The sequence below is a fragment of the Lacerta agilis genome, chromosome 6 (assembly GCF_009819535.1).
Source record: "Lacerta agilis isolate rLacAgi1 chromosome 6, rLacAgi1.pri, whole genome shotgun sequence".
In the NCBI taxonomy this organism is placed as follows: domain Eukaryota; kingdom Metazoa; phylum Chordata; class Lepidosauria; order Squamata; family Lacertidae; genus Lacerta; species Lacerta agilis.
The window spans coordinates 65,459,655-65,480,218 of NC_046317.1; the positions used below are offsets into that span (position 1 = coordinate 65,459,655).

At 41.5% G+C, this 20,564-nt stretch overlaps 1 protein-coding gene across 5 annotated transcripts in view; it reads left to right on the top strand.

The window, feature by feature from the left end:
• LOC117048848 (rho GTPase-activating protein 39-like) overlaps positions 1–18,334 on the top strand; it is a 107,981-nt gene extending 89,647 nt beyond the window's left edge. For 4 of the 5 annotated variants that reach the window (XM_033153209.1, XM_033153213.1, XM_033153211.1 and 1 more), the window contains 8 exons: positions 454–1,762; positions 4,028–4,580; positions 5,884–5,973; positions 8,906–8,979; positions 11,123–11,322; positions 12,886–12,977; positions 13,934–14,103; positions 14,761–18,334. In XM_033153209.1, the coding sequence (XP_033009100.1) occupies positions 454–1,762; positions 4,028–4,580; positions 5,884–5,973; positions 8,906–8,979; positions 11,123–11,322; positions 12,886–12,977; positions 13,934–14,103; positions 14,761–14,955 (2,683 nt within the window). In that variant the 3' untranslated portion in view covers positions 14,956–18,334. The remainder of the gene's footprint in view (positions 1–453; positions 1,763–4,027; positions 4,581–5,883; positions 5,974–8,905; positions 8,980–11,122; positions 11,323–12,885; positions 12,978–13,933; positions 14,104–14,760) is intronic. The other variant, XM_033153212.1, reaches the window with a different exon arrangement.
• The last annotated feature ends 2,230 nt before the right edge of the window (positions 18,335–20,564 follow it).

Consider the following 20,564-nt stretch of genomic DNA (forward strand, 5'->3'; position numbering starts at 1 on the left):
AGGAAATGCCTGCACAATGGTTTGTTATAGAAGTTGTTCCTAATACAATAATTGTGGACAGAACAATACTAAGTGTGTTGCATTGAAACCAATGAAGGGTGGGGTGCAGGATTAACCTCCAGGCTGGCATAGATGATGGGCCTCTCAATCCTAGGGCAAATAAGGATCTTTGAAGCCATTTGGTTCAAGGCCACCCACCAAAACATCTCAGAAATGCACTGTTTGGGGGCCTACTCCTGACAGAAGCACCACCAGCAGTAGATCTCTGCCCACAGATCATTCCATGGGCATACCATCCTCCTACATGGCTGATGCATGCATACCCAACCTAAGCTCCTCTTCACTGGAGGTCCAGTTGGATATTTGGATAAAACTTTTGACTGTATTTTACACTTGAAGGTAGTATTGCATTTTTTGCTTTATTTTCCTAAATGCTTTATTTTCCCCATACAGAGACACCCCTACCCGGTGGCAGCCTTTACCAGGGACTAAAGCAGCCATGCTGGTCAAAGTCAACAGTCTGAGACAAGTTAATTCCACCTCGAGCAATTCGCTTCAGATGCAGAACAGCGCAGAATCCAGCAGCCAGAAATCTCTGCATGCAAAACAAGTTATATATGCCCAACCTCAGGCTATAACCCCAAATCCAGCAATGCAGAAACCAGCAGCTTCAGCAGAAACAAAACAGTCAATGCAAATTAAGAAGACAGAGAATGGAGGGTTTTGTCTAGTGTTAACTAATGGGCTCAGTAGTCCTTCAGGAAGTCAGACTCAAACATCACAGCCTTCATCTCCGAAGTATGCTTCTCCAGCACCAATATATGATGAGCCATCAATTGATTCCCCAATTTATGATGAGCCCCCTGTAGATATGGACACTGGGAGTGTAAATGTGAATGGGACAACTCCACAAATGTCGCCAAGCAACAGCTTAAATAAGAAACCCCAACCAGTTAAATTATTACAGCATCCAAGTATGCAGCAGCACCAAGCTGGAAAAAAGCATGTGAGAAACCCATCTGCAACAGAGTACAGCCCTGTTGGAAGAGAATATATTAAACATATGGTCAATGTTGACCAATCATCCAGAAATCCTAACTCTACAGGTGTGATAGTTGATGGCGTTGCTAAACCACAGCTAGGGCAGCTTAGTTCCCGGGACAGCTTCAAACACTCTTGGAAAATCTTGGAGGCAAACGTTCTCAAAAATATGGAGGCCCACCACAGTCGGCAAAACAGTCTTCAGGTTCAAGAGTATCCTACAGTTATAAGTCAGCAAGACTCTGGCTATTCAACAGGACCTTCTCCAAGCCTGAGAAAGAGAAAAGGAAGGCGACAGGCTCCTGGCCAGGGAAGACCTGGCTCTGTGGGCAGCAACAGTGAACTCAGTGCTCTGAATGACAAGCTGATTGCAGAAATGCGTGCTGTGGTGAATCGATCAGCAGCCTGCAGAGGAAGTAAAGGTAGCTTAGATGCAGAAATGCTGGAAAACGCTAGTTTGCCAGAGGGTAACAAAATTAAGTTTCAGTCGGAGCGCTTGAAAAAATGTAATAGCAGGAGCTCAAGAGATGATGTGACTTCTAGTAACAGGTCATTATACAGACCTCGAATGGACAGTAGAGGGAGCCTCTCAAATGACCCAGCAGTACAGCAAGACACTGTGAGGCAGAAGAGAACCTACGAAAAAATAGATTCTTTAGAAAAGAATGTGTCCAGTCAGATAAATATGTCTTCGTCTGAATCAGCACAGATACCATCCCAGGTATTCTTTTATTAACAATCTTCTCTTATCAGGCAGCAAGGCATTTTGTGGAAATGGAGTTGATGAAGCCTTTGGATGCAATTGGCCAAGTGGTGGTGGGTTGGAGAGTTTTGGGGCACCTGTGGTGGGATTACGTTTAAAAGGGTGTCACTAATTATCAAATCATTTGGGCCCTCTTGAAATGGCTTTAGAAGGGATGTTGCTAAATCTGTCAGGATAGCCAACAAAAACTGGCAGCTGTCTACATTCCTAAAGGAGCCACGAGCCACTTCTCCTTGCCCCACTTCTGAAGCTGTTAGTGGGACCTGAAAGGCCCTCTTGACTCCATGCCTCATGCCACTCATTCAACAGTGGAACAGACTGCCTCAAAAGGAGGTAGACTTTGTTAAGGGGAGTTTAAGCAAAGACTGGATGGTCACCTGCAGGAACGCATCAGCAGGGGGATGAACTGGATGACCTTTAGGTCTTTTCCAGACTATAATTCTAGTGTGTGTGTGTGTGTGTGTGTGTACATTATATGATGTCTGTATCGTATTTGTCATATCCTCTAAAAACTTAACAATTAGGACAACACTGTCATCTTTAGAGGATTTTTGGAAAGTGTTTTATTTATATGTTTGGAGAAACCTGGAATCATCATTCTTATATTACCTAGTTTGCTTCTTTAACCTAAAGGATTAGAACCTGTGACTAGTGAATCTGTAGATCCTGACCCCTCCCATCCACCAGACAGGTTTTCTCCCATAATAGCCATTTCTGTAGCATGCCCTTCACTGTAGACCAGTCAACTGACACTTAACTTCTGGAAGACATTAAGGCTCTTCTGAGCTACCTCCAAAGTCTGAGCTTGAGCTTCCTCCCCTCCATTTTCCCTCTAGTTGTTGTAGAGGTGTCTAAGCATTGTCACCACACAAACAAGCTGTGAAGACACCTCCCTGCTTTTCCTCAAGCCCATTTCAGCTCTTTGTGGAGGCTACTTTGCAACTGTCATGCTTTATAACACAGAAGATATTTAGTTGGTGCTTTTTAACAAGCTCTATGTCTTAAAACGACTCAATGCAGGGTAGTTAAAAAAACAAAAACAAAATAAAGCTATGATATTTTGTCCTTCTACAGCAATACTTTGAAATGTTAGATGCTATGAGCTAAAAAGCAAATAAAATAATCCAAAATATGAATTTGAAAAGTAAAAAAAAAAAGTTCATGGTGCTAATAACTTTTAGAATGAGCTGACAGTATTGAAAAATTCTACTCCTGGAGGACTCCTCATGAGTTTCCCCTACAGCCTAATGCACTGAGGCAACAACTAAGAGAATCCAGCATAACAAACCTGTCAATAGCACAAGGGACAGCTGTCCTCCTTGTGACAACACCAGGACCCATCCCTGAGGCTATTGTTCATCTGTGAGCACCCAGATCTCCCCAGCTGTTCTTTTGTGACAGAGAACAGAGATCATTGTACCTCATAAGGAACAAAATAAACAAAATTACCAGTAATAGGACACCATGTCTTTCCCTGCCTTCTCATAGAGACAAATATGTAAGGAAGATGTTGTTCAATGAAAACTGGAGCTTCTGTAGTAACAATAACAACAATAACTATTATTACTGCATTTATTTGTTGCTTACTACAAAAATGTGTCAAAGCAAATTATATAAAAGCATGCCTACACAACATTTAAAATGCACCAGGAAAGATAAATGAACATGAATTGAGTAAAGGTGCTCATTCTGCTATAACATAAATATGAAGAATCCTATTCAACCCTACTAAAAGATGAACACCCAATACAAATTAGAGTAGCATACCCTATGACCCCAATTAAGAGCCAGATGCCTGAGTAAACATCCTTGCCTAGCATCTGAACATTGATAAGAATGGCCTAAGATGTGTATCTCTGAAGAGAGCATTCCATTATTGGGGAGCCACCATTGAAAAGGCCTGTTCTTATTTTGCCACTTCCCTGAGGGGACATATGAAGAAAGGCCTCATATTACAAAAGCAGGAACCAAGTTAGAAGGGTGTTTGAGGATGGGTTTGAGTTGTGAGTTGAAGTTTCAGACATTGAGACAACGAGATAGTGAAGAGAGGGACGGAGACAGAGAGGGAGGGAGAGAGCCTCTCAAGTTGTCAGTAGACACTGGGACTTGTAAAAGATTGCCCCCTCTTTTGGAAGTGACTATAGTTAGCTGTTCTGCTCTAGGAAATATGAGTAGCTCAGCTTTTTTTTTTTTTTACCATTTTCTTTCTGTTCTCCATTGCAGCCTGGAACAATAAGGCCTGATTCCCAGCAAGAAAATAATGACCAGCCTGGCACCAACATGGGGTATCAGTTTCCCTTCCACACCATACGAAAGCCTATCTCTCAAAGCAGCATGGCTGACTGGGCCTCGAAAAACCTAAATATGCACACTCAGGGCATCTTTCGCCGAAGGCTCTCCATTGCCAACATGCTCTCCTGGAATGGTGGCTCCATCAAAAAGCCAATGCTCATCACCAGCAACCACACCATTAAAAAGGAAGCTTGTGAAATATTTAAACTGGTGCAGATCTACATGGGTGACCGCCAGGCTCGGATGGACCGGGATCATGTGGCTTTGATCACTGTTGCCAAGTGCTGGAGCATTCAAGGTTTACGGGATGAGCTGTACATACAACTGATTAGACAAACAACAGACAATATGTGCTACCGAAGCCTGGCATGGGGCTGGGAACTCATGGCCATCAGTCTGGCCTTTTTCTCCCCATCACCCAAGTTCCAGTCTTATCTAGAAGGCTATATCTATCGTCATCTCAACCAGGTCAATGATGAAAATAGTAAGTGCCTTATCTAATAAGGGTGAAAAACATTGCAGCACTATAGCAAATAAAATTAAGTAGAGATCGTGTTCAGCAGGAGTAGGCAACCTTTTCATTTCCAGATTGAGGGAAAATGAAGTTTTAGAATTATTACCTATAAGGCACTTATCTATGTAATTTTTAATATATTTTATTCTTACTGTAATATATTAGGTACTGTAAGTAAAAAGTAATAACAAAGCTCAGGACATTCTGATAGTAAAGGAGCTCAAAAGAATGCAGCAGGATTAAAAGCAACAGCTATTTTTTTGCTAGAAAGTGAAATAGAGCAGGTGTTACAACAAAAAGTTTACCTGACTTTTTGCACAAAGCAGACTACTACTTCTTTTAATAAATTTTTATTAGTTTTCCAATGAAACCCAATAATAGCCAAGTTATAACAATAACAATTACAAAGCAAATTTCTCTCTCCACTCCAGCCTTAGAAAACAACTAAGTAGAAAAACATTTCTGCTATTTTAAGGGGTTGATCTGCTCCCATTGAGTTTGTTTCTTTGAGTGAAAATATCTAGCCTCTTTTGGGGAGGTGGGCAGCAATTTGGAATGTTCCTTTAGAACTTGGTGATAAGCTATTATAAGAATTCTAAAGGAAGGCTGACATAATTAAGTAGATGGAAAAAACGGTGACATAAATAATTGCATCAGATGTATCACATTTTTTTAAGATCACAGCTGGCAAGCTCACTCAGAGTAAACGGCCAAATGTCTTTCATGTTGCTCTGTTTGTCAAGATATACATTTGGGGAGTTGGGTTAACCTGGTTCAAGAACTTTTGCTCTATATCATGTTAAATGCTTTAGGAAGTGAAGAGAAAGCATTCAGTGGAATGGTTTTATTCCAAGTGCACTATTTTGAAAGTTGCTGGAAGAAAATAATTGGTTAGGAGACTTCATTAGTAAGAAATCAGGCCCTTTTTTGTCCCTGGCATCAGATGTATAACCCCATCAGCAGCCATAATCCTGAAAAGTTTCCATCCATGAATGGTAAACATTCCAGCTCATTTTTAATCAAATTAATAAACCAAAAAAGAATTTTTTTAGAATCTGAACTTCCTTCTTATTACATTCATTGTTAAACTGATCTTGATGTTTAAAATGAAAACTGATCTTGACATGTAATGAAAAGGAGATGGATAGAGCTGATTTTGTGATGTGTGAATTCAATAAATACAGGCCCCTCTTCTGCCATGGCTGAGTAAAACAGGGCAGTGAGCATTTAATGTTTTTGCCATCACTCAATCAACGATGCTTTGGATTTTCAGTTACCCAGCGCATTAAGGAGCTTCTGGATATGAAAAACAAAAAGAACTCAAAATCCAGGAAAAAGAGGAAGCAAAATTCAGAGGATGAAGGTAAAAATAACTGAATTATGAGGAGGGCTAATAATGGAGGAGACACAACTACACATGTCTGTGTTTGTGTGCCATTGACCTCAGATATAGTTGTATGGGCTTTATTGTAGAAAGATAAGACCGAGGAGTTGTACAAGCACCAGAATTTTGGGAATGGAGGAAAATTCAAAATGGCTACTAATAAAAATTTGTATGCAACACTTGATAGAGCAGTATTTAACGATTAACAGCAAATCTTAACCACATTTAAAGTCCAATTGATTTCAGTAGAAGGTAAAGGTAAAGGGACCCCTGACCATTAGGTCCATTTGTGTCCAACTCTGGGGTTGTGGCACTCATCTTGTATTACTGGCTGAGGGAGCAGGTGTACAGCTTCCGGGTCATGTGGCCAGCATGACAAAGCCACTTCTGGCAATCCAGAGCAGCGCACGGAAACGCCGTCTACCTTCCCGCCGGAGCGGTACTATTTATCTACTTGCACTTTTGACGTGCTTTTGAACTGCTAGGTGGGCATGCTAGGTGGGGATTCGAACCGCTGACCTTCTGATCAGCAAGCCCTAGGCTCTGTGGTTTAACCCACAGTGCCACAAAGATGTGTTGCCATCTTACTTTCACAGAGCAAACTGGATCCCTCCATTCAGATGGGATTAGTTAATAATTGACTTTCAATTATATAAGGGAGGTTTAGAAGAAACCTTTATTTAGCTATATTTGTACCCTACGTTTATGGTAGATGGGTGGGCTTCTTTCCCCCTTCTCTTCTAGTCGTGAGAACTGATAGCAAAAGTCCTGAGATGGATTCATTGGATTCAGTGTAGACAGGCAGTACTGCATTCCCATCTTATCCAGCAGCTAAAGAGTTCCTTTTCAATTTAGAGAGGGCTGGATAAGCCTCCTTTCTGAAATTAGGACATACTGAGGTAGATCGAGCAATGGTGCCCTCACTATGAGTTACCGGTAGCTTCCTGTGTTCTGCGTTCCTTTGGTTTTCAGAGACATGTTGCCTCTGATCCTCAAGGTAGCACACAACCATCATGACTAGTTATTGATAGCCTTATCGTCCATGAATTTGTTTAATCTTCTTTTTAAGGTGGTGGCCATCACCACATCTTGTGATAGGGAACTCCATAGATTACCTATGCACTGTGTGAATAAGTACTTCTGTTTGTTTTGAATGTTCAGCTTCACTTAATGTTCTTGGCTCCTAGTTATGAGAGAGGAAGAAATAACGTATTCACTTTCCTCACACCATGCAGTTTTATATCTCTTTATCATGTGTCCCCCCCTTCCCTTACATATCTTTTCTCTAAATTAAAAAACCCTCAACTAAATTAAAATGTTTCTCCTCATAGGAGAGTTACATTATCTGAAACTGTGCATTTGATTCTTACTTATGTTGAACCACTTTTATCATTTTATTGCCTCCAAATTACTCAATTTGGAGAGGTCCTTTTGGAGCTCTTCACAATTCCTTTCTGTTTTTCCAATCCCAAATAATTCAGCATTGGCCTCCAGTGATTTGCTTTAATATTGCTCAGGGTACTTCATTTTGGCTACCTTAAGATGACCCTGTTTCTGGAAGCACAGGGCAGTAAGAAGGCCTCTCACACATGGAGCTGCTTACCTGCTCCAGAATTGTACTGGTGCTCCCTCAGCACCCATCCACAAAACATTATGTCAGCCCAAGCTCAAGTCTCACTGAACTTAATTGGACTTGATCTGGGAAAGTAATTTAGGGGTCTCTAGCTTTGATTTCCATCAAGGATTAAGAATGCACTAGGAGGTGCTCCTCAATATATGTGATGCCAGAACCAGCTGGTTCCATTATCTGAAGCCAGAAGATACCCAGAGTAATTTGTCCATTCACCGTGCCTTTTTCTGTATTTCCAGAAGAGCATTCTTCATCACCTGGAACCCAGACTTGTCACAAAACATGATTAAGTGATGGCATTTCTGAAAAGAGAATGTATCTGTACTTTGTTACGTTCACTGGAGGGCTTTTGTATGCCATTTTGAATAGCAGCAGGGGGTGGGATAACAATCCAAAGAAATTAGAGGGCTGCCATTTCCAGCTTTATGTGCCTATATGAGACTGTGAAACATGTATGCAAAAGTGAAATAACGCACATCTACATTATCTCATGTTAGGAAGCAGAATTGCACATGCAGTTTGTAAGACCTGTTCAACTCATTTCTCACAGACACCTCAGTCTAGCAGCTCCCTCTGAGTGCTTTTCCAGACAGTGGCCAAATGACATTTTATACTAAAGTCTGTCAGAAACTAATATTAGTCCTACAAAGTGCAGGAGAAAGTGATCTGTTCATTGCTTTGTTTTTGTTTTAAACAGGGGAAGCCTAAGCACTAGTGCTAGAGAAAAAGCACATACAATTTAGTATTATATGTTTTTTTGATGGGCAAAGGTTCACAAAATGTAGAACATTGCTATGGGGAAAATATTGCCTTTCTTATGTTCATCAGAACTTTTCTCCCTTCTAGAATACTGTATGAGTTTTCCAGCACTGGGGGAAAAAATCCTCTTTAAAAAAATAAAAATTCACAAAATGCCGTGGACTTTAAGGAGTTGTACCACTTGACCCCAATTCAATTACATTTCTCACAGCACTCCAAATTTCAATGGATGTGATAGTTGGAGGGGAGGACTATTTTGAGTGCCAAGGCTAATGAAATAACCCTACAGCAGAAGTGCTATCTTGAGAAAGGATATCTGGATCTGCCACAACAAGTGAACATTTATTGCACACTAAAACAGTAATAAGGTCTTTATAGCACTTATTTTATCATTTGCTCAGAAGGATAAGCTTGAGGGTCAGTTAGGGAGAATACAAACATTTGTGTTCTGGGGCCATTTTCTCCTCTGAAGTTCTCCACAACTATTCTAAAACTCCCATTTTATTTATTTCCATTTGTTAGGTCTGCCTATCAGCACTTATGCCAGATACTGCTACCGGAAGCTGCAAAAAGTTGCAGTCACTGGAGGAAAAAAGGTGAGTCGGTGTCATATTCTCATCTAGTAGTTTAAGTGAATTGTTCTCTTGCCCCTTTCAACTTTGGCATTATTTTGATGGTGATCAGAAGCATAGATTGGAAAGCTGCAGACATTAATGGAAATGTCAGTGGTAGATGTGGGAATGATATGCCTGAAATCTTCTACTTTTCCTTTTTTAAGACAGAAAAATTCAGTGGAAAGACAAAATAACATGAAATCTTCATTTTCATATGTCTTGAATATTCATACAACAAATGGGTGGGGAGATGTCCTGGTAATCAGAATTAAGATAGGGGGCCTTGGAATTGTACTTATGAAACACATGCTGCAGGATTGGGTGAGCAAGGTCACATATAGCAAAACACTTATTTGAGTTCTGGAAATCTTATTTTTTCCAAAGTGAAGAATGAATTTCTAGCACGCAGTTTTTGAGATCAATTTCATTATGATGCAGACATTTTCAGCATATTTATTATTACAGTGGTGCCCCGCTAGACGAAAATAATTCGTCCCGCGAAAATTTTCGTCTAGCGGGGTTTTCGTCTTGCGGAGCGGCAATGGGAGCCGCGCTCCGCAAAACGGAAAAAAAAAAAGACGAAATTTTTTTGTCTTGCGAGGCAGCCCCATAGACTTTTTCGTCTAGCGGGGCAGCCTCCCGCTAGACGAATGCTTTCGTCTAGCGAGTTTTTCGTCTAGCGAAGCATTCGTCTAGCGGGGTACCACTGTACTGGAAAAATGGCGTACTCTTGCCGGGCATAGATGTGATCATGTGCACACTGTGAATTCTTCCTGTTACGCATGACATCAAAGTACCATAGATGAATTATACAAGTTCTTGTCTGGATTGGAAATCTTCCATTACCTTATGTTTGCAAAAACGATGAATAAATAGTTAATATGAGTGCACGCTCCACTAACTTATCAGCAGCAATTGAAGGCCAGAATTACATTTACAGAGGAATAATACTAGGAAGACAGCTCCATGGACACAGTTTTTCTGCTATGACATTTAAAAATGTGTATCATTTAGAAGTACTTTTCTTGGGAAAGTGCCTTAGCTCAATGGCAGAGCATATGCTTTGCATGCAGACACTCCCAATCCTATCTCTGCTGGCATCTCTAGGTAGGGTTGAGAAAGACTCCTGTCTGAAGCTATGGAGAACTGCTGCCAACCCAGTGTAGAAATAATGAGCTCAAAGGATCAATGGTCTGATTTTGTGTAAGGCAGCTTCCAGTGTGTGACACTGTCATCATATTGAGTCTCTGCAAGATCTCAGTCCTTCACAGCGTAGTGTGTTACCAAATGTTTTCATGGTGACTCAGCTGCCCTGAGATCATTGGCAAGTTCCCCCCGTGTAGTTCTGGGCTGCTTCGTCACCGTTCTCCTGATCATTGCAACTCCATGAGTTGAGATATTCCATGGAGCCCCAGACCAATGGAGGTTGACAGTTATTTTGTGTTTCTTCCATTTGCGAATTATTGCACCAACTGTTGTCACCTTTTCACTAAGCTGCTTGGCAATAGTCTTGTAACCCAGTCCAGCCTTGTGCAGGTCTACAATCTTGTCCCTCACATCCTTGGACAGCTCTTTGGTCTTGGTCATGGTGGCTACTTTGGAATCAGTGGGATTTATTGCTTCTGTCAACAGGTTCTTTTGTACAGGTATTGTAACGAGCTGGGATTACAGGTAAGACTTCTCCCTTACAGCAGGTGCTTCTAATCTCAGCTTGTTACATACCAGGTAGCCTGACATCTGGCTGGTTGATAGGGGATCAAATACTTATTTCACTCATTATAATGAACATCAATCTCTGGCTTTTGTCTTCTGGGTTTCTGGGGGTTTTACTGTTGTCATTCTGTCTCTCACAGCTACAATAAACCTACCATTAAAATTATGGACTGGTCATTTCTTCGTCAGAGGGCAAACGGGCAAATTTAGCAGGGGATCAAATACTTTTCCCCTTCACTGTAACATGCTCATGCACATAGGTTCTGACACAGATAATTATTAAAAAAAATCAGAGCAAATACAAACTGCTTTTTTAGGAGGCGTTCCATGTGATTGTTTCTTATGCAAATCTGTTCATCATTGTTTTTTGTTTTCCATCCTTCCCCCCCCCCTTTTCCTTTTTTGCTTATAGGGTCTCCGGAAGCCTACAATTGAAGAGATAATACATGCCAAGAATGCTATTGTAACACCTTCACTGTTTGGCAGTTCTCTGGAGGAAATCATGTTACGGCAGCAGGACATGTATCCTGATAACAAGCTACCTTGGGTACAAACACAGCTGTCTCAGCAAGTTTTGGAACTGGGGGGAGAACAGACTGAGGGAATATTCAGGTGAGGTTGGCTGACCGGAGCTACATAAAGGATTCATTACTGTATAGCTGACCAGATAGTTGGGAGATGCATGACATTTCTGCTCCTTCCCCTAGTGGAACTGCATCCTCTCAAACCTCATTTTTACAAACAGTTTTAGGAGAGGAAGCAGCTTTCAAACCACAGCAAAAGATTTATGAGGTCTCCAGGGACTCATGCCACCTTCTCAGTTGCTTCCAAATAGGCTTATGCTAGTATATATGAACTCGCTCCTAAAACCTGAGGCTAAAATCTCTAATCTACCCAGCTGCATATTTTGGATGGGGGGGGGACTGTGGTACATCAGCTGTGCATGTTTTCTGTGATTTAATCTCCTTTCCTAAAATATCACCATGTTTGTGAAGGGCATTTAGCCATTGCTAGATTTGTCAAAGTTAGCTAGGACGGGAAGAGGAATCAGCACTGTTCACCCCCCCCCCCCACAGTATAGATACTACCTAATCTAGGGCCTTGAGAGTGGGGAACTTACTTTGTTTTTGCACTCTGTTCTGAAAATCAAGGGCAAGGAATTGCATCTGGAAACAGCTAATAAAAATATAAGTATTTATAGAATGAAGAGGCCACTACAAATAATTGGACAGGGCCCGTAGACCACAAGTTGAAAAGTTGTAAAGCAACTTATCTTGCATAACATGGGGAAGGGGGGCGTTTTTATCCGCTTAGCTTGTTTAAACCATTTAGAGCCAGAGCTTGATTTATGGCACTACTGACATCTGCATCATAGTTGAAGGAAGGAAGTTTCATTGTGGTAGTTTGTATCCTCATATTAGGGCTGCTGCTGATAAAGGCATTTTTAGAAATATAACATGCCCCCAACATGTCTACCATACCAATAAGGCCATTGTTTTGACAAAAACTGTTTAAAAACGAATCCTCTGTACTAAAAACTCATTCTCAGAACATGACTCTTCATTAGCCACAGCCGACATGCTCAAGCGGGAGGAATTAGTAGATTAATGAGACCCCCCCCCCCCAATCTTGGAGCTTGGTCTGTTTGTTCGTTTATATAGCATTTTAAAATCACATTCTTCTGCTATAAAAGGCTCCCAGAACAGTTTACAAATGTTGATGATAATGATGCCTTGAGGCTTAGTCTAAAAGTTTATAAAAGTCATGACCTGAAAGGAAAAGAGTTTGGGAGATAAGAGGAAAAAAGCAAACTCTGGCACTATTTCTTAGTTAATAGAATTATTGTAATGACCAGCTGGAATGGAAAGACTCAAGGAGAGGAAGAGCCAAGGTTTCTGGTCCTTAAGCAGAGCAGATAGAGACACCTGTAGGAGTACCCCTCTCCCTACCCCAACCCCAATTTAAGGGGAAATATCAAACAGATGCACTCTAAACTGCAATATTTTGGTCCGTGTCTTACTTGTTTAACACTAACTATGGCATTCTTGTCAAACAACTCTGTACATGGCTTTCTGAAGTATGTAGTCTCATCTGTTCCTCTGGTTCCTGGATCTATGGGATTTGCTTCCTCTGTTCAGTTGGTCTTTATTGATCAATCTCTGTGTCTGCTTTCAGAATTCCTGGTGACATTGATGAAGTCAATGCACTCAAACTACAGGTTGATCAGTGGAAAATTCCTAACAACGTTGGTGATCCCAATATACCAGGTATGGATAAACAACACAGCTGTTGTATTCTTGCTCAGGTGTGTTAGTTTCTTGATTACTTTATGAAAAGGTCTCGCAACAACTTACAGATTAAAAGTACAATCACACCATAAAACAGTCCCACCATCCCCTGACCTCTGCAGAACAGCACCCCCTGCCCCTAGATTTGCCAACTGTTGCAAGGAAAATTAATAATCAACTGAGAACATTCCAACCAGCAGGAGGAAGGCTGTACTGCTGAAAAGGCCTGTTTTCTTTTTGTGATCCTGTCCCCCTTCACAGCCTCACCATTAATACATTACTTTTGTGGGGAGGTGTTCAAATCCTTCAATTCCATGGAAAATAGACCCAGATTGACAATATAACTTTTCATTCATGAGAGAATTGGAATCAAATAAATAGCAGGAACTTACTTTTATTCAGAAGCCTTCAAAACAGGAGATCTTTGATTTGGAACCTTTTCCTAACCCAAGAAACTCATTCCCTCCCCACCCACCCTCGTTCCATACCCACTTCCTTCTTTAAGTGCCAAATCCCAACTGCTCCATTTCCAGCATTTTGCCCTCCAGTAGATTTACTCTTACCTTAACATTTCAGTCACACTCCAAATCACAGTACACTGAGACAGATCCATCTTGTGTTCTTATGTTTCTTCCCTCCTATTTAAACCAAAGCTTTCAGTACCTACTTCTGAACCCACAGGCCATTGCTACCCTAGCCCCTTTAGGATTTGTGTCCTGTGATTTCAAAGGTCCATAAATCTCAATGAAGTAGGTGGTGCTGTCTTTCCTCTGGGGAAGAACAGAGTCTTGTTTAGCATAAGATGGAGGAGCAGGGGTGTTGTGCCCTTATTCAATTAAATATCTGCTTCAGGACAGATGTCTCTGACCCAGATACCTTATTTGTTAAGCTGTTGTTGTTGAAAGTGCCTGGTTTTTTCCTTCTTGCCCTTGCAGCTTCTTTGCTGAAGCTGTGGTATCGGGAGCTGGAGGAGCCTGTCATCCCACAGCAATTCTACAAAGAGTGTATCAGCAACTATGAGAACCCTGATGCTGCTGTAGCAGTAGTGGAGCTCCTGCCTGAGCTGAACAAATTGGTTTTGTGTTACCTCATCCACTTCTTACAGGTATGTAGGTAACTGCATTTCTGAGACTAGGAATCATTCTGAAGCAGCAGACAGGCCACAGGCATTCTGCAGCAGCATATGGTAGCTGCACTCCAGAACGTCTTGCTTCACTCTGCATTGCAAATATTCTGGATTATATCCAGTTGATATGCTTCCACTGATGGAAGGCTCTTTAATCCAGCACAGCCTTCTATCAGTGGAACAGGGATTAAGAACCTCTTGAGGTATTTCCTCTCCACATTTTGCCACCTCCTATGCTGTTCTAAAGGGCTTGCCAACTCCCCAGAGCAGATTTGAGGTGGGGTGGGGTCTGCCGAAGAGAAGGGAAGTAGGCGATGAATGTTTCTATCTCTGCTCCACTGAGAAAAGGCATTGCTAAACCAAAGAACCTTCCACTAGGGAAAGGATGACAATTGAATAAAACCCTCTGAAGATTCAATCTTCATTTCTTCTAATGTGTATCAGTAGCAGAAGGTCCCGCAATAATAATATAATTAGATCTCCTATATGAAATTCTTTCTTAAAGTTGACAGTGTATCAACACTAGCAGGAGTAAGTGATTCTTTGTGGGACAACTAAATCTTCTGGGCTATTTCCAGAATTTTACATCTATATATCTTTTGAGTTTATTTCAGCTGCACCTTCTTTATTTCACAGATTTTTGCTCAGCCAACCAATGTGGGCAAAACCAAGATGGATGTAAACAACTTGGCCATGGTGATGGCCCCAAACTGTCTGCGATGCCAATCTGATGATCCCAGAGTTATCTTTGAAAACACTCGCAAAGAGATGTCCTTCTTGCGCATGCTAATTGTGCACTTGGACACCAGCTTTATCAAAGGAGTGGTGTGAAGGGTTGGCTTCAGGCAACACCATGTGAAGGGAGCAAGGATCTCTTGCCAGTATTACCTTCTTTGAGCCATGGATCTTCCCCTCTGCAGGCTCCAGGTTCCTCGGGTTGCTTCTGTGGCTTTGACAGCTGTTTCCTCGCCCCAGCAACACCACTAATGTCTCAAAGGAAACCCCATAATAATGAAGTCATCATATTATAAAGGGTTTTGAGGCATCAGGGAGCCAACTCTCAGACCATGCTGTGAAGGCACTCCTAAGAACCTGCAGCAGTTGATTCCTAGGAAGTCAAGATGCCAGAGTTGGAACCACTTTGCATTACACTGGGAATCCACTGCACATTCAAAGTGGAATTGTTTATTGGGAACCAACTGCTCTCAGATACTGGGATTTTGCTTCCACCACCTGAAGATTGGAAACTTCACTCATCAAGCTTCACCCCCAGAAGGAAAAGGGTTGTTGTCTTAGGCTGCTATAGCACATATCCTGCCTAGGAGCAAACCTACTGCAGCCAGTACTGCCATTCAAATTGCTGGCTGCATCCTTCTCCAACTCTTCTACCTGTCTTTGCTACCTTAAAACACACCACTCTTACCAAAGGTTCAGTTTGGCAGCGTGAGCTGTGGCTTCCGATCCAGGTTGACTCTCCCCATGCCTGGAGTACTTTTACTACTCAATTCATATTAGATGGACCAAGTGGAAGGCATTGTTGGAAACAAAGGTCAAGCTATTTAACAGCAACCTTTTCCCACAGTGAAAAACAGTCATGGACTGGAGTTTGGGAGACTGCCTGTTGCTTTCTTCTCCTGCTGTATAGTACCTTAGAAAGAGGCTGATTAAATTTCAAGCTATTTTTTAGCCCAAATATACATTTTCATTGTTTGGGTTAGATGTCTCAAATGGCAATGATCCTTGTCCCTTTGAGTTTAAGCTAAGTCACAGCAATGTAAATAGCTTACAGATTGTTTCTCCATAATGGAACTTTCTCTATGTTAAAAACTGCAGTCAGTTATGACTCCTGCTGCCTTTCTCCTCCTTACTCCAACATAGACTAAAATCAGGTATCAAGTTGTTGTGAATATGTTATGAGCAAACATGATCTGCTTGAAGGCTTTTACTGAGTTCAAGATATGCCTTTTGTTTTCTGCTTCCCACTCAGGCTTACAAAGCCAACTAGACATAACACGAGAACTCCTTGATCAGATCTCCTGATATCTATTTCTTTGGTTAAAAGAAGCTGTAAAGAGGCTGAAGTGGTTTGGAGCTGAACCCTTCGTGTCCTTTGCACTTTCCAGACTTAAATTGCCCTTCCAAAGCTGCTGTTAGCTGAGAAGCATGATGCAGTGCAGTAGGAAAATCAGTATGTGTATAATATCTGTCTCTTCCCTCATCTCTGAACTTTAAGTTGGGCAAGTAAAGGGTTAAGTCCCCAAGTTGGGAGGAGTAAAGGGTTACGTCCCCACCAGTGACTGCTTTTTAAACCAAAGAAAAAGACATTGGGAGATCTGATCATGGATTTCCTTCATCCATAATAGTTAGGACCTCAGTCAGTACTTCTGGTTTGAAAAACACAGGTTGTAGTCTTAAGATAGAAGAGAGCAATTATGCTAAGCAAGAAGAGCAGTTTGATGCCATAACACTCTGAACTTCATTTCACCCTTTCCCAGAAAGTTGGATTTTTCTCACCGAGGCTGAAGTCTTCTGACCACTTTGCCCCTCCACCAGTCAGGGAGTCATTGCTGATTAAGAGGAAGGGGGTAGGAGTAAGACTGCTGCCTCAGTACTTCTACACCTTTCTCTTGCCACTTTGCTGACACATACCTGAAACAGGAGCCTTCCATGTCCTTGCCTCTCTGTCATTTTGGAAGTGGGTGTCGCTCCTTCAGAAAGCCCTTGAACAGACTTGCAGGCTTGGGTTCCTTGGGAAGAGGCCAGTTGATGGAAATGACAAGGACAGAATCTTGGAAAATTGAGTCAGGTTTTATATTCTTTTACAGTCAGTGCTTTGAGCCTTTCCTGTGCCAGTGTGATGAGTCTTCGGAATGAATTAGTACTTCTCAGATAGTGGTTGATGTGATCTTAATGGCTAGAGGAACGCACATTATCCTTTGATCTCCAGACACTGTGACTCTTACTAGATTATTCCATCTCATTATGTGGAATCAAAGTATGCTACTGTTTCCCTATTTGGGCCAGTTCTGCTGTAAAAGATCCTTTAGCTTGGTTTATTTGGTAATGCCAAAGTTCCCATTCACCTTTATAGTGTGCCTTTTTCTAGCTATCTTTTGAGAGTTAGCTTCTTTTCAATTAAATTATCAAGAAATTTGGGGATTCTGATTTCTTGTATCTGAACAGAGCCATTCTCTGGGACCCAAACTACATGTATGTGGACATGCACATCTCACTAGTAATGTGGGGAATAGGTGATGCAATTTGCATTCATGTTTCCCTACTTTACATAAGGCAGGTGGCTACAGAAACTCCATTGTAGCATGTCACATGACACTTTCACCCCTTACGTTGCCAGGGAGACACATGTGGGTGATATCCACACAACTGCCCATAACATGTTGTTTGAGCTGAATCCAGAATTCAGGCAATCACTGTGACATGTGCAGAATGCTCCTTGCTATCTCTTACTGAGCTGCACTTGATGAAGTAGATAAGCCTGAGTTTTCCGAGGAGCTGGGTGCTATTCAAAAAGGCTCCTTTTTCAGAATTTGGCCAGTGCTGTTCACTCTTTGTGCCAGGTTGTTAGAACTGGAATCCTATAAACAGTTCTTTGGGGGCGAGTCCCATCAAACTCAAACTTCTTCCCAAGTAAATATGTTGGATTAGAAAAACTACTTTTGACACTTCCCAAACTTGCCTGAAACAGAGCACCTTGGGCCTGCTTCTATTACAAATCTTGATATAAAGTTATTTTCTCTGTTTCATACAGAGCTCATATCCATGCAGCATACTAAGGACTTGACTCTTGTTTGTGGCCATACCATAGAGTGGCTACATTTTACACAAATAATTCTTTTTAAAAATGGGAAGTGTTGACCAATATTTGGTATGCCATATACCCCCGCTCCTTTAAAAAAAAGGCTTTTAAAACTTGTTTTGGGGTGTCCTCTGGGTGCACAGGTTTCCCAGATTTAAACACTGCAGCCAACTACAGGGTGGGTAATGATTAAAATTCCCCCTGGCACTTAAGTATAACAGAAGCATAGACAGGCCGCTATATTAATGCTTTCCTCCCTCAAGGGCTGTAAAATAGGCTAAAAATTACACTGGATATTGTTTTCTTTTTGCCAACATGTTTGTAAATGTGAATCAGCAAAACATACTGTCCCTTACTGTTGTTAAAGAATAATTAAACATCTGTGGTTCATCATTGTTTTTTATGTGTTTTTGAACACCAATTTAGATTTAGACAAACTGTGCCTTGACTAAGGGCATGAATTTAAACTATCTTTCATAGTATCTGCTCCCCCCCCCCCCACTTTTTCTCCAGGCTGAATAGTGACTATAACTTAATTACATTGTTAATGGCAGACAGTCTTTTAAAAAATCAGCCTACTTTTGAGTTCTTTGTGGTGGTGTCTCTTTTGTGGTTTGGGGTCATAGCAGAGTACTCATTTTACCAGAACCTCAGGTACCACCTCTTCCCATATGAACCAATATGGACCATCATCTGAGGCCCTTCTTTGTATGCCCCCTCCATAGGAGGTCTGGAGGGTAACAACACAAGAATGGGCCTTTTCAGCGGTTGCTCCCTGTTTGTGGAATGCTCTCCCCACAGAGGATCACCTGGCAGCATCATTCTATATTTTTCGATGCCAAGCAAAATATTTCCTCTTTAACCAGGCCTCTAGCCTCTTAACTATCTGTGGCCTTTTAGAGTGGATGTTTTTAATGTATTTTTGTTTCTCAGTTTTAATGTATGTATTGAGGGGGAGTTGTTGTTTGGTTATAAGTCACTTTGAGTTGCCTTGGGCAATAAAAAGTTAATGATAGTAGTAGTAGTAGTAGTAGTAGTAGTAATAATAATAATAATGTTAAGCACATGCAAAGCAAACAGTTCATACTACATAGGTTTGTATAAAAATTGGTCCTCACCTTCCACAGATCGTTTTCCAGGTTACACTACCCGGAAATGCATATTAGCTCCTAATCGTAGTGCTAATGCAAATAACAGCAAGGTTATATCATTCAAAAGGTTGATAATATTTGTGAACTCTGCAGCTTGAAGTTTTCTGGTTAAGAATATCTAGAGGAGTGTATGAAAACAGGCTTTATCCCCCCCTCCAATTCCGTTAGCTGACTTTTTACCAGCCATTCCTGCTTGCAATTTGTTGTTTGTCTTCTAACAGTAGTGCTTTCAGCTCATTGGCTTAGTCCAGAAAAGTGAAATAATAGAATGTGTTCTTGAGCGTGCGGGAAGCACCCTTCCCTCATCGCAAGAGCTGGCTCAACACTGCAAATAGTCCCACATGGTCACATGGAGAAGCAATTTTTTAAGGACATCAGTGAATCAGGATGGTGAAGGGTGGGTAACACTTCTCAGGCTGAGGGCCACATTCCCTCGTGAACAATCATCTGGAGGCCACATGTTCGTGGCGAGGCAGAACCATATTAAAAATAGGTGGAATAACAGATAAAAGTCACACACCCCTCCGCGACAAGCAAGAGGCATTAACACAGTTCAAGGACACTTTCTGGCTAGTCAAGAGCACTCAAGGGCATGAAGCATGGCTGGTGAGAGGTGTGACGTGGGGAGAGCCCCATAGACTCCTAGAGGGCTACACTTGGCCCAAATTTTCCCATCTGTGCAGTAGTGGATATACGCCAGACCCTGTTGCAATATTCCATAGCTCTCAGATCATGCATGGCTGTGAATGCTCTCCCTGTTGCACCCTGACATTTCAAAAGATTGCACAGCCAATAGATCTGATGTATCCTATATTTTCACCTTTGAGTTCAAGGGGCAGAATTTTCAACTTGAAAGTCTGTAGCTTCCAGCCAAAAATGAGCTCTAGAAGCTAACACTGGGTGTGCACATTCCAGTTTCTGTGCAGATCTGGATATTATCTTCTCATTGTGGACATCAGATCTGAGAACAAATTGTGATGGTAGACATGAGAACATGGAATTTTCACTTCAATCTACCATCTATTTAGTTCCCCCCACCCCACCCGGACGTACTCAGTACTTCAGGGGAGGTGCAACTTTTTTTTTTAAAAAAATGTATGTGTAAACATACAAACAAGAGCAATGGTTCCACATCATCTAATAAATAGGTGTTGATACTCCCAAATAGGCAAGCTGCCTGGGGCAGTTTTCACCAGCCAAACAGGGCAGGAATCAAGGGGGCATATGATTGGTCTCAAACTTCAACAACAACTTGTCTATATTATTAGGCAGAATAAGTAAAATTCTGCCCATCAAAACTTGGCAGGGAGACTAAGGGCATGTCCACTGATCCTTCTCTCAGTGTGAAGAGAAATAGGATACAAGCGACTTTGTGATCAAAATAGTTTGCAAGTTAATCACAGCTTGCATCTACTAGCAGAGCCACGCTTGCCATTGAAGAACAGAAAAACATGAGGAATTCTTCAGCTTAA